This window comes from Symphalangus syndactylus, chromosome 21 (assembly GCF_028878055.3).
Source record: "Symphalangus syndactylus isolate Jambi chromosome 21, NHGRI_mSymSyn1-v2.1_pri, whole genome shotgun sequence".
Taxonomy (NCBI): Eukaryota; Metazoa; Chordata; class Mammalia; order Primates; family Hylobatidae; genus Symphalangus; species Symphalangus syndactylus.
Genome location: NC_072443.2, coordinates 7,851,366 through 7,866,289, shown reverse-complemented (window position 1 = coordinate 7,866,289; position 14,924 = coordinate 7,851,366). Strand labels below are relative to the sequence as shown.

Sequence of the window (14,924 nt, the reverse complement as noted above, 5' to 3'; positions counted from 1 at the left end):
TAGGGTGTAAAAAACTGAAATTCTATTACTGAAAAACTTTCTTCAAATAGTAACACAGTTTCCAGATGTATTGCGTAGGTTCTGTTTGCATTTCTATTTTAAAACTCCATTTACTATAGTTTCAGTAGAAATTCACTCCAGGCTGAAACTTGAAATACCAAATAGGAACTCCGGAGCAATGGTTGTCTTCACCAATTTTCCAGAAGACTGATTTAGATTGTTTTATGTTGTATGACTGTAAAAGAACAAAACAGAAAAGGATTCACTTGTTTGATATTTTATTCTGTCTGTAACACAAATCTTATTTTTATTTTCCTGGCAATTTGAACTATTACAAATGACACATACTGATTTTAATATATCCAATAAGATTGTATGGAGCTCCGACAAATAAAATATTTTGATAATAAGAATAAGAGTGGGTAGATTTTCTTCATCTTGACTCTTTTGCAATATCTAGTGGCGTATTTTCATCATACAGCTCAAGATACAAAGTATAACATCTGACAAGTGTTAAGTTAGACTTCTGACCCTTTTTGTAAGCTTTATTATAGTTTATTTGACTTAGTTTTCCTTTCTGATTTATTAGGGTACAGATCTAATTAGTAGAAAAATTATTCTAGTATGTAAAAAACAAAGTTGTCCTCACTGAAGCTTCAAATTCTTGTCCTGATTCTGATCCTTGGGGGAAGTAGAGATTTCAACTGAAAAAACAGGGCTGGCAGATTGCATGAGTCAGTCCTGTTAGTGACCAGCTTTGGAGAAAACAATAGGAGTAAAACAGAGTCAGCAATTAGCACAGGTCTAGGTGGACAATGTGCAGAGGGCGAGACTGTTGCAGAAGTCTGGAAGTAGCAGTGTTTGTGTGGGTAACCTTAAAGAACAAAGTTAGACACAGAGGAAGTAGTCTACTCTCAGGCAGCAGACAGCAAAATAAAATTCGATACTGGATCAAAGGCCTTATGGGTAGAGTTCTTAAGTACATCTTCCCATAGGTAGAACTTGGCTTATTGTACTGACACATCTAAACTTCCTATAGGAACTAAGTGGGATACTTGGGTGGAGACCACATGCACTGAGGTTAAGGAAAATGAAGGCTGACACCCTGTGGTTGTTGAAATCTGTCACATCAGTGACATGGAATTTAAGTTAGGAGATGAAACTTACTGGTTGGAGATTAAATACATTTTAAAAACTTTCAAATGTGTGCAACGTTTGTCTTGGCTAAAGTCTCATGAGTGCAATGTTATACATTGAGAACTATGTAGCCAAGTGATACTTGAAGTGATTCCTATCATCCTGATGTAGGTTTTCCTTTAGTACTTGTCTATAAAATATAATGAATTATAATGATAAAAATCACACAGTATAAAATATTCACTTAAGGCCGGGCACAGTGGCTCACGCCTGTAATCCCAGCACTTTGGGAGGCCGAGGGGGGCAGATCACGAGGTCAGGAGATTGAGACCATCCTGGCTAACACGGTGAAACCCCGTCTCTACTAAAAATACAAAAAATTAGCCGGGCGTGGTGGTGGGCGCCTGTAGTCCCAGCTACCTGGGAGGCTGAGGCAGGAGAATGGCTTGAACCCGGGAGGCGGAGCTTGCAGTGAGCCGAGATTGCGCCACTGCACTCCAGCCTGGGCGACAGAGCGAGACTCTGTCTCAAAAAAAAAAAAAAAAAAAAAAATTCACTTAATACGTGGAATTTTCTAAAACGTTAATACAATTATAGAATATTATATGCTGAAGATTGATAATCCACATATTCAATTTAATCTAATAAATTACTAATGGGTATTGATACGTACCATGACATGTGTGAGGCCTTGAAAAAAGCCCAAAAAGGTATATCATAATCCCAGTTTGGGAAAGTTTCATGTCCAATGGGTAAACTAGAAAAAATGTAAGAAATGTTGTATTTTAATGTTCTCTTAAAGTGACTCACAATGGAATATGACTTTTAGTCATGATTTAATCATTCTAAAATGTGACATGAATTATTACTCACTAGAAATCAGTTTGAAGATACCTTTTAAAGTTTCCAGCAAGGAGTATGTGATCACCTTTATAAATATAACACTTAAGGAAAGAAAACTGTGAATGTAAGTATTCACAAATTGCTAGCAGGTTCTTGAATAAATCATGCTACGTAAATTCAACAGTGCTATTCTTACTAAGTTAATTTGGTCTAAAACTGATTAACATACAACTTACTTAATATGCTGGTATCTTTTGTTAGAAGTGGGCATAAAATGTGTCTGAAATCCTCCAATTAATTGTCTTAGGCATTTTTATTTTATTCAGCATGAATCCAAAATACACATTTGTATGATTGTTGAACCATTTAAAACCAACGGTGTATTGGAAAAATCATTTTATCCAGAGTTAAGTACTATTTAATAGAGTTTTACTCATTGGTCATATAGTAGAGTGTTATACGCAGCTAAGATGGAATCTTCCAGAATTTCGAGTTTTGAACTGCTAAATTACCCCACCGGTGGGTGGCAGGCAACTAATGGCTGTTAGGGCATGACCTCAAAGTGGCCTACTTAACCCATTCGCTTATTTTTAATAGCTCTGTGATATGTGAATAATATCCTTTTTTTCTTTTATTACACATGCTCATTTCTTTTATTCTTTATTCATTCCTAGTTTAATGTTTTAAAATATTTTTAAATAAAATGTTTGAGTTTTTAGTTTATTATTGAAAAGGACATTCAGGTAATGATTTATATTCTGTGTCCTCAAAGGGAAACATTTTTAAAAACATTGAATTCATTTCCACTGACAATATTACAATTCTTTATTTAGGTTCACTGTATATTTGAGACCTGCTACATAGAACAGTTACATGATATGAATGGTCTCTGATTAACTACGGCCTTTTGTGTTTTGGGAAACCGTGAGGTAAAATGAAAAAGTTCACTCATTCAATAGGTCAGATCATTTTCCAGTGAACTCTCACTTACTTAAAAAATTTGTGTAGCGTGATGTTTCGAGCTCTTTTATACTCAACAGTGTCTAAATGGAACATTTTTTTCCTCTGCATTTTTTTTTTTTTTTTTTTGGTTTTTTGTGGCTTCTTACCCGTGGGGGATCCTGTGGAGAGATATTGAAGAGGACTTCCTAGTTCAGCTCTTTTTCACTCTGTTCTTATCACATATAGACAGAGTTTAGCTCTCAGTTTCAATTCAATAGCTACTCACTGAATGCCTACTGTGTAGATAGCTATAGCTCAGGGTGCTGAAATAGTGAAACAAGGTTCCTGCTCACAGGGAACCCATTGAGTTATAGTATATTCCTCTTTGGACTGTTAAAGGTTTTTTCCTTATTCTTTCGTACTTGAAATGCTGTTTTAAAGTGAACTGTAGATGACATCATAAGTGTTTGTGAACTTGAAAAGATTAACAATGTGGATGTAGGATTTACTTAAAATATTCAGTTCATGGAAAATATTGTTAGGCAGCTCTATTGCTTAGCCAATAAACTATTAAGAAAATGTACACAATAAATAATCCATGTAGTAATTTTGGCAGTTTCTTGGTCCTTAAGAATGTGTTGTCCATTTTTAAATATATATTCATATATTTCAGTTCTAAAATTCTAAACCACGTTCTCTATACTTTCACTGTGATGTAGCATAGGAGTTTTACCTCATAGAGGACTGAGACGTATTTAAGTAACTTGCTCAAGTTAATATGATTAAACTATAATGAAGCTTACATAAAACTTCATGTGTTCTACTTTTCAGAGCCTAGTTTTTAATTAGTCAAGTCTGGTAATAATCATAGAAACAACTGAAAGTATTATATGATTTGATAAGTTGAATTGGTTGAAATATTTCAGACATGAAAATATCTAATTTATCCTCAGGATTCCAAACCCCAAATAATTTTAAAATGTCATTGTAGATGTATTTTAAGTCACTTTACATTCTCCATGATATCATTCAGTTCTCATCATAATCCAAAGATGGAAGGAATCAGAAATTATTATCACCAGAAACTGACTTCATACAAGTGTCTACAGCCAAGTCTTTTGATTTCAAATCAGTACCTTTAGCCTTATTCCATGAAAATGGTTTAAATATGAAAGTCTTATATTCGTATGTAGTGAGCAATTCAGTTTAACTTTAGTGATGTTATATAGGTTCCAAAATACAGTCTGGCTAAAATAGAGTTAAATTCCTTTTGTCCGGATTCACTGAGAATTGTAAGCTCTGTCTGTGTCAGTGCAACCTGTGTTAAGGGAAATGAAATTGAACATAGGAGGTGGGTAACATGTTCTATCCATACAGTATCATGGCAGGAATTTGAGATTTTTCCTTTTGGTGACCTCTTAAAAAATGTGTGAACAAAATATATGAGTATGTATAATATACATATATATTTAGTATTTATGTACACATAGTAACAAAATTATAAAATTATATATAAATGCATATATTTATATAAGATAAATATTTATGTGAATAAATCATTGTTTTGAGAAGGGGTTGATATAGCACGAGTTCCTATTGTGATAATAACAAATTTGTGCTCTACTATTTTCCTCTGGCAGCTAAACAAGGCATCTATATCATGGCATGTAGGAGATAGAGTATGAAATAGACATTTTTTTTAAAGTGTGCTGTATCCAAATACAGTCACAAGCACAGACCTGCTTTATTTTTCACATACAATATAAATCAATTCTAAAAATATTTGCAAGTATATATCTTCCTAAGCAATCAGAGTTCACAAAGAATGACAGCAAAGGGGATACAATCATTTAGGTATTTATTATTTGAGTGTGTGGGAGGATGATTTTTTAAAGATATTTAGAATCACAATGATTTAGAATTTTCCCAAAGGTTATATATTTTATAATTATCTGCTCCTCTCACAAAGCATATAGGGAAGGTGCAGGTAATTTTAAAATGTATGACATTTGAGATTACCCTCTTGTGTAGTAAATGGGTACACTGAATTTTAAGTTTTGATATCCTAACTGTTCCCCCTACTCCATCAAATGTACATTAAAATTTTTTAATCAAATTTTTTGTGGATTTATAGGTAGTCGTAAGAAATAATACAGAGAGCTCTTATGTACCTTTCACCCAACAAACAGCTGTAAAGCTATGAAACAACATCACAATGAGGAAATTAACACTAAAACAGTTTAATAGTCTTACTTGGCTTTCATCAGTTTTACATGTATTTATTTTTGTGTGCATATGTGTAAGTGTGTGTGTGTTTGTATGTTTAGTTCTAGATAATGTTGTTACACGTGTAGGTTCATGTATCCAGCACTATAATCAAGAGACAAAACAGTTCAGAACCACAAGGATCCCTTCTTCCTCATAGAGCCACACCCATGTCCCTCCACTCTCCATCGCCCCTGCCATCCCTAGTCCTTGGCAACCAAACTCTGTTCTCTACCTCCATAAATTTGTTATCTCAAAACATCGTATAAATGGATTCCATCTTTATTTATAGAGTTTTTGAGTGTATTCTTTGTGTGCCTTTCTTAGTGGTTGCTGTGGGTACTGCAATTAACAGATGTAATTGACACAGTCTACTAGTAGCAACATTTTACCACTTCAAGTATGGAAACCTTACTTCCACTAGGTATATTTGCCCTATCCACTTTTTTTCTTGTCTTAAGTATTCCTTCTATATATGGTGGACATTATCAAAGTTATACTTTTTGTTTTAATAATCTTATATTTGAAAAAACTCAGGAGAAGTGTAGTCTATTGTATTTTCTCATATTTTTGTTATTTTTCGGTTCGTTCTTCTTGATGCTTCAAGATTTCCTCATTACTAATTCTTTTATGTTTGAACAAACTATTTTTTCTTTAAGACAGTCCTGCTAGAGGCAAATTATCTGTTTCTCTTTCTTCTAAGAACATATTTATTTCCTGATTCCTAAAGGATAGTTTTACTGGTTAAGAAATCATAGTTGACAGTTCTTTCTCAGAAGTTGAAAAATGCACCACTTCCTCTGGCCTCCATGACTTGAAATGGGAAATGCATTGTCATTTGAATTTGTATTCTCTTACAGGTAATAAGCTATTCCCTTGGGCTCCTTTCAAGAAGTTTGTTTATCTAGTTTTCGTCTAGTTTTCACAGTAAAGTTTACTCTCCTGTGAGAAATGCCCCCACTCATCTGACAGGAGGTGGAGCTCAGGCAGCAATGCTAGCTTTTCGAAGTTTCCTCTTGATGTATCTCGACAGAGTTATTTGGGTTTTTCCTACTTGGGTTTCACTCAGCTTCTTGATTGATTCTCTATCTTCCTGACTTTTGCCAAATTTGGAATGTTTTCAAACATTACTTCTTTGAATACTCTTTTAGTCCCACTCTCGTTCTTCTTTCCTTCTGGGACTGTAATGATACCACTGATGGATATTTCATTATTGTCTCACAGGTCCCTGGGGCTCTGTTCTTTGCTATCTTTTCTTTTTATTCTTCTATTTTCTCTCAGATATTCAGATTGGGTGAATTCTATTTCTCTGCCTTTAAATTAACTGATTCTATCCTCTGTCATTTTCACTGTACTATAGAGCAAATCCAATTAGTTTTTATATTGGCTTTTGTATTTGTATTTCTATAACGTCCATTTTTAATAACATTTTTCATGCTAAGGATTTCTGTTTTTTTTCATTTGTGTCAAGATAATTAGTAACTGCTTATTAAAGTATTTTTATAATGGTTGCTTAAAAATTTTTGTCAAAAATTTCAATATTTGATTCATCTCAGTGTAGGCATCTGTTATTTTTTCTCATTCGGTTATGATTTTCCTGGTGTTTAGTATGACTAGTAAGTTTTTTTTATTATATGCTGAACATTTTGATTATGTTAAGAGACTCTGAATGCTAATTAAATTTATTCTAAGAAGGAGTTGCCCTGTTTAGGTATAACATGATAGTCCTAGCTTTCAATTACGGGCTGTGGTTCTAATGAGAATTTAATTTTTAGGGACTTTGTGCTGCTATTTGGACAGGTTGATTTGTCTAATTCTACTGGGGGCCACACTGATCTCTTCTGGTCCACCGAAGGGAGAAGAGGAGATTCCCCAGGCTAAGCTGTAGTGGTCTAGGTGAGGTAAAAAATGCTCTAGCTCAGCGGTCCCCAACCTTTTTGGCACCAGGAACCAGTTTTGTGGAAGACAATTTTTCCATGGATGGTGGGCGGTGTGTGTGGGGGATGGTTTTGGGATGAAATTGTTTGACCTCAAATCATCAGGCATTAGTTAGATTCTCATAAGGAGCACACGACCTAGATGCCTCATATCCAGAGTTCACAATAGGGTTCACTCTCCTATGTGAAGTGCCCCTGCTCAGGCAGTAATGTCGGCTGGCTCATGGCTCACCTCCTGCTGTGTGACCCAGTTCCTAACAGATTGCAAACTGGGACTGGCCCATGGCCTAGGGATGGGGACCCTTGCTCTAGCTAATGAAAAGAGGATTACTTCCAGGGCTCTGTACTTGTTGTAGAGACATCCCCACCCCCCGCAGATACCCTCCCGCCTCACCCTCCACACACACTACTAGAGCTGCTTATCTGCTCAGTACCTCTAGATGGAGAGGGGAAGTCTTAGGCATCCTGGAAAAAGAGGTCACTTTCTCTGGCTGTTTGCTGTTAGTAAGGCTCGTACTTCACTCTCCTTGCGGGTAACCCAGTCTCTCCTGATATTGTTGGATGGATTCTCATTTGATCAGCAATAAAAATGAGTCTACCTAGACTACCTTCTGTTTCTAGTTTGTGGTTGGGAGAAGCTGGGTCTGGATCGTCTTTTACTGTTGTTTGGGAAGCTACTGGGATTTTCCTTGGGTGCTGGTGTCTTTAACTAGTCCTCCTCACTCTTTCTACCTTTTAGAGTACTCTTTTAGTTGCTGCTTGCTTAATTCCTGATTCTACAGCTCTACTTAGTAGAGCACATAATGATCAACTTTTTAATGCTTTTCTTTTTCCCCCAAAATGAGTCAAGTGAAGCATAATTCAGCAAGATGCTAAGTGTCTTGTGATAGAAAAGGTGATTCAGACCAAAGACTGTATTAACATACAGTACAGCAGTGGCACCAACCAATTAGAGCAAATTTAAAAGTCAGATAGTTTACAGGTGCCTTTCTGCTCAATATCAGCTCAAGTTGAAATAGTTCAAATGCCTCTACTGCAGAGAGCTTGTAATATGCCAATATTTTTGTTGTTGCCTTGGAAGGCCTGCAGCAGTCACAGTTTACCAAATTTATCTGTCCATAGAAGTGAACCCATTTTGTTTATAGCTTTTCTCGGCACTGGCATTCTATGAAAGATTTGCAGAGGAAAGTTATGTTTATCAACATCAGTATCTACCTCATCTGAAGTATTGTATTAGATGTAATCATTTAATTAAAAAGTTATTTATGAAAACATTAAGGAGCACCTAATTCTACTTTGATTTTTAAAAATCTGATAAAATATTTCAATATATTTAAACTTTTTTTAAACTGTTCCAAGAAACAAGATTTCAATGTATGGCCAAAGAAAACATTTATTGTATTGTGTTGAAAATATATAGTCTAAAAATACTGACTGTTTCTGATGTCCTTATTTACATTTTCAATATTTTCTCTTTCCAGCTTTAAGGGACAATAGGATCGAGCTGGTTCGCGCTTCCTGGCATGAATTGAGTATTAGTGTCAGTGATGTGTCTCTCTCTGATGAAGGACAGTACACCTGTTCTTTATTTACAATGCCTGTCAAAACTTCCAAGGCCTATCTCACCGTTCTGGGTAAGTGCAAGGGACTAACACCATATAATCACAAAACCAAAATGATATATATTGCCACAGCAACATAATTCAATACAAAAATATATTTTGAAGATTACATGAATAGATACGGTTTAATCCTTTCTCTGCTACATTTTAACACAGGCGTTTTAAAATCATTTAGTCACTTTCCGCATTTTATAAAGGGACAAAGATAGATTCAAAGATGTATATGACTGCTAGAAGGCACATAGCTATTTTGTTTCTTAGCCAGCAATAGACACCAGTTCTCTTGATTTCAGCTAGTTTCTTTTTTATCAAATAGTCTATATATTGTATATATTCTGATCCTTTTACAACATGGCACAGTAATGAGCATAGTGAGTTCAACTTGTGTTCTATACTGTGCTCCTTTATTTGATCATGTAAGTCACCTAATAAGGCCTTTCTTGCTAACTTGTGGCTCTCAAATATGACCTGCTTGTGTATTTAGTGCATTTAAATGACCCTGATATTTCCATGTGTCTTCTCTCCTTTTAAAATTATATTTTCTAGATTCCTAAATGAAGTACCTAATGTCGCTTGAGCTTGCAGCTTGTAGTTTCTTTGTGCTTTTATTCTCTAAATATTGGGCCATTTTCCCAAAGGTGAAAGTGACACAAGAAAAGCAATACATTCATAGAGATTCTGAGGAAATAAAGTTGCAGCTCCTAGCTCTCTGTGATTCCACAGACGTCAGTGCCCCAATCAGCTGAAATTGCTGCAGTTCATTGAAACACACCTGCATGCTGAACAAGTTAGAGGAATTTAAAGATTGATTTTTTTTCCCCAAGCTTGCTTCCCTCTTTAGATAGAAAAAGGCACAATGTTCCATTTAAAAGGACTAACACATGCTGTTCTTTTGGGTGGGAATATTAAAGTTAATCCAGCTAGTGAATTGGTTTTGTGCATAGGATATAAAACATATTTCTCTGCAAGTCACACTGGGACTATTTTATAAAAATCTTCACAAGTTTGCCATTAAAGACAAACTATATCCACTAAAATGGAGTATTTCAGGATAACAACTGCATAAGGTTAATGTATTCTTCTGTAGAGAGCCAATTTGAAATCCAAAGAATAGATGACTGATGAATTCACTTTATTAAATGGTGATGTGGAATAGATTTTTTAAAAAGAAAGCAGGTAGTATGTAGGTGAAGACAAAAAATGTTAAGAGGAGTTATGTTAATTTTTCATGTATCTTTGTTGTTCCTGTTGTTTAATTTCTACTTCTCATATTGGTGCTTTCCAACATTCTTCTTTTTTTTTTTTTTTTTTGAAACGGAGTCTCACTCTGCAGCCTGGCTGGAGTCCAGTGGCGCCATCTCAGCTCACTGCAACCTCTGTCTCCCACGTTCAAGCGATTCTCCGGCCTCAGCCTCCTGAGTAGCTGGGATTACAGGTGCCTGCCACCACACCCGGCTAATTTTTTTTTTTTTTTTTTGTATTTTTGGTAGAGACGGGGTTTCACCATGTTGGCCAGGATGGTCTCGATAACTTGACCTCGGCCTCCCAAAGTGTTGAGATTACAGGGATGAGCCACCGTGCCTGGCTGCAAAATACAGAGATGATAATATTCTTTTTAAGCTTTAAGAACTATGACATCAGGCAAGAAAGAAGCTAAAGTTAAATCATAATTTGGTAAGGGATAAAGAAATATGTTTTGTGAGTTTTTTTTCTTTAATGCAATATACCTTTTAAAATCTCTACACTAGTAATTGTAAAATACATTAAATGATTGTTTTTAAGATTTACAAGAGTATTTTGACAGGTAAAATTTTACAGTTGAGGCCAGGCACGGTGGCTCATGCCTGTAATCCCAGCACTTTGGGGGCCGAGGTAGGTGGATCAATTGAGGTCAGGAGTTTGAGACCAGCCTGGCCAACATGATGAAACCCCATCTCTACTAAAAAATACAAAAATTAGGCCAGGCACGGTGGCTCATGCCTATAATCCCAGCACTTTGAGAAGCTGAAGTGGGCAGATCACAAGGTCAGGAGTTCGAGACCAGCCTGGCCAACGTGGAGAAACCCCCATATCTACTAAACGTACAAAAATTAGCCGGGCGTGGTGGCACCCACCTGTAATCCCAGCTACTCGGGAGGCTGAGGCAGGAGAATTGCTTGAACCTGGGAGGTGGAGGTTGCAGTGAACAGAGATTGCACCACTGCACTCCAGCCTGGGGTCAGAGCAAGACTCTATCTCAAAAAAAAAAAAAATACAAAAATTAGTCGGGCATGGTGGTGCACACCTGTAATCCCAGCTACTTGGGAGTCTGAGGCAGGAGAATCACTTGAACTTGGGAGGCGAAGGTTGCAGTGAACCGAGATCGAGCCAGTCCACTCCAGCCTGGGCGACAGAGCAAGACCCTGTCTCAAAAAAAAAAAAAAAAATTACAATTTAATTTTAAAAACTACTTTGAGCTATATGCATCTTACATACTTTTTTGATACTATATATATGTATATATCTGTACACATATGTATGTGTATGGATGTGTATTTACATTTATGTTTATGCATATGTATATACGTTTATGTGTATGCATATAGACATATACACCTATGTATGTATACACACACACACACATGAAGCAGTTTATTACATAGTAGTTTGTTAATCTTGATTGAACTTCTTGTCAGTTAACCATCCAGTTCAGTTTCATGTGTGAAAGTAATAGACATAATAACAAATCAACCCTGAAGATTGATGCTCACTTCATCATTTGCTTAAATTTCAGGTGTTCCTGAAAAGCCTCAGATTAGTGGATTCTCATCACCAGTTATGGAGGGTGACTTGATGCAGCTGACTTGCAAAACATCTGGTAGTAAACCTGCAGCTGATATAAGATGGTTCAAAAATGACAAAGAGATTAAAGGTAAAGAATAGAAAAATGAAAATCAAAATTAATGTGCTGAAAACAGTATGACATGTTAAGAAAAAGGCATTTTACATTATTTTTCAAACCATAGTGTCTCTTACAGATTATGCATCATTTGAACAAGATTTACCCATTCTTAAGTAAGGTAATTTTACAAGATATATTAATATGTAAGTGTGATCCCTGTGTGCCTCATTTTCCTCTTCTGTAAAATAGGTTTAAAAATAATATATGCCTTATGGAAAAGTTGAGGGAATAATTAAGTTAATATATGAAGAAACATATAGATTCATACTTCACAATATTACATATTAGATATTATCATTTCAGAACTCATATATAATATTTAGGTTAAAGACAGAGAAACTGTTTAAATTATTTCTTCAACTTAGTTTGGGGAATTATAGTGTTCTGAGAATAAAACTGGTTAAACATCAATAAATTTGATTCCTGTTAATTCTCACCAAAGGCAAAAATGTGTACTTGTCTAAGTAAAAGTGCATAACTTTAAATTCTTTATACATGTAAATTTAAACTCTCTCTCTCTATCACACACACACACACACACACACACACACACACTCTCTCAAACGTACATTCTTTAGGAGGGGAATAAGTTTATAAGGGAGATGGCTTGGTATTTAAGTATAAGAATTGTTTATGATGATTATTAAAACATATTTCCTATGTAATATGTATTATTTTCAACATTATCTTCTATGAAACAGGTTTATGCAAACCATTCTGCTTATTTTAAAATGTTATTTATCTATTTATTTTCAAGAGATAGGGGCTTGCTGTCTCACCGAGGCTGGAATGCAGTGGTACGATCATACCTCACTGTACCTCGCACTCCTAGGCTCCAGTGATTTTCCCGCCTCAGCCTCCTGAGTAGTTGGGAATACAGGCGTGCATGACCATGCTTGGCTAACTTGTTTTATTTTTTGTAGAGATCATGCTATGTTGCCTAGGCTGGTCTCGAACTTCTGGGCTAAAGTGACCCTCCTGCCTCAGCCTCCTAAAGTGCAAGGATTGCAGGTGTGAGCCACCGTGCTCAGACGTTTGAATATTTTAACCTATAATTGTGATACCTTATATCACACTAATTAAATCTTTGTAATGGGCATGCAGGCTTAGCAGATAAGATTGCCTGTATTACTGAGAAATTGTGATTATAATCCATACAATTATTTTTATCAATTTCCTGTTTTAATTACTCTTTCTCTGCATATTTTTCCCAAAAAAGGCCCTTATCCATAATTTTACCCTGATAACTACTCTTGCCTTAGTATTTCTTATAAATATACATTATTGCATTACATTTTGAGAAATACAAGTCCCAAGACACAAGTTAGACATCTTATTATGCTAAATTAAATTTCAGGTTACTGTGTAGCCTGATTCTTGAATTCTGTCAAGGCTTAGTAACATCCATTCTAATTCTGCCTCTAGGATATGTTAGTCTGGACATTTCTGGACTTGGTTAGGTCTCTCTTTAATGGATGTTCCACACTGCTTCCAGAGTTATCTTACTACAACAAGAATCTGATCCAGGCACTTTTCTGCTTAAGCGTTTCTAATGGAAAGCCCTAAACTTTAGAATAAATTTAAAATCTGCTTCCTGTATCCTGTAAGAATTCTCCAGGCAATGAACTCTTACACATCACATATTTCCTTCTGTGTGAAGGTCTTGGCTTACACTAAAATGCACTTCTTAGATACAATCTTTCAATGAATTACTTTATTACCTACATGTTTTTTCTTCCTAAATTCTGGCACAATTAGTTAATTAATTAGTTGTTTACTCAGTTCTCACTTTCTTATTATTTTATTTTTGTTCCAAGGATTTGCCTCCCTTGTATCCTCAAGGAGGTCATACACTTTCACATATTAAGTACCTCATTCATATTGATTGATTGTTTTTCACATTGTAGCTGCATGACAAACCCATGATATACTCAGACATTTATAAAGGAAGTGAATTTTTGACAAAATTGGCCTCTGTTTCAAATGCCAAACAGATTTAATCATACATTGAGCAGGAGGGGAAAGATTTTTGCTCATATGAAGAAATATGAAAAGTTTAATCTTGCAAACAACATAGTTTAAAATCATGTGAATCAAGATCAGAACAACAATGAAGACAGAAACAGGTACAGAATCAGAATATGGTTCTATGCTGTATTGAAAACTTGTGAATATCCCATTTTTTCTATGCTCTTCAATGCACTGCCATTTACAGAGCATTCATCTCTACACTTGCATCTATCTATCTGTCTATGTATCTAGGTATCTATCTATCTAATCATATAATTCTTTAGCATGTTTACATTATTTGTCTACCTAACCAGATGGTGACCTTTCTGAGTGGCATATATTTTATTTTTGTAAGTGTATATGTGAATACAGTTAGGTAAAGACTACAGCACAAAGTGAATATTCACTATAGTCGCTGTTTCTGGATATGCTAAGCAAAATTTCACTCTTCTGCTTTAGCAAATCCTCCTTATTTAAAGGAGTAATCCACATTATCTGGCACTATTTTGTCTTTTCAGGGATAAAAGTTTGACTTCTTATTACCATCTAACTGTTTTTAGTATAATATCACTTGACACGTTTTAAAAACACACTCCCTAGCATAAAATAAGGCAAACGGAAAAGACAGGCTAATCAAATTCAATTAAATTCAATTCAATAAGAAATTGTTAAAATGCCTCTCAATTTCACAGTATTCTGTGGTGCATTAGTGAAGATGGAAATGAGAAACCAAGAAACTTGACCTGCAGCTGTTTAAGATGTCTTTGGGGTTATCAAACATGTTATGGAGAATATTTTCCTAAAAATAGAAACATTTATACAAATCTTTATCTTTTCTCTATCACTACCTAACATATTAATTTTATATCCAAGTTTCTGGGTAAAAGTCACTTGAAAGTGCCAGTTTATCACACTTTCTTGGCCAGAATATGTCCATACTTGATTATAGAACAGTGGTTCTGAAGCTGTAGCCATTAAGCACAGGGCATCATCAAGTACAGGGCTTGCTGAATCTCAGATTATCAGGCCTTGATCCAAGATTTTCTGGTGGATCAGGCCCATGGGGGAGCCTGAAATTGTGCATGTTTACCATTGTGTTAAATGTGTGAATGATGTTGACGCTCCTGTTTCAGGATCACGTTGGTATGAAGAATGTAAAATGAGGATTATCAGTAAACTATACAGAAGTCCTGCCTCTGTCTCTGAGCTTTCTTTTTCTCCTTTGCT

The 14,924-nt window shown here is 35.4% G+C and overlaps 1 protein-coding gene across 6 annotated transcripts in view; it reads left to right on the top strand.

Moving 5' to 3' along the window:
* The window catches only part of CADM2 (cell adhesion molecule 2), a 1,117,716-nt gene that overhangs the window by 928,031 nt on the left and 174,761 nt on the right, over positions 1-14,924 (top strand). For 4 of the 6 annotated variants that reach the window (XM_063630530.1, XM_063630529.1, XM_055260303.2 and 1 more), the window contains 2 exons: positions 8,606-8,758; positions 11,520-11,657. The exons of 1 other annotated variant lie outside the window; for it this stretch is intronic. In XM_063630530.1, the coding sequence (XP_063486600.1) occupies positions 8,606-8,758; positions 11,520-11,657 (291 nt within the window). The remainder of the gene's footprint in view (positions 1-8,605; positions 8,759-11,519; positions 11,658-14,924) is intronic. One more of the 6 variants, XM_063630531.1, reaches the window with a different exon arrangement.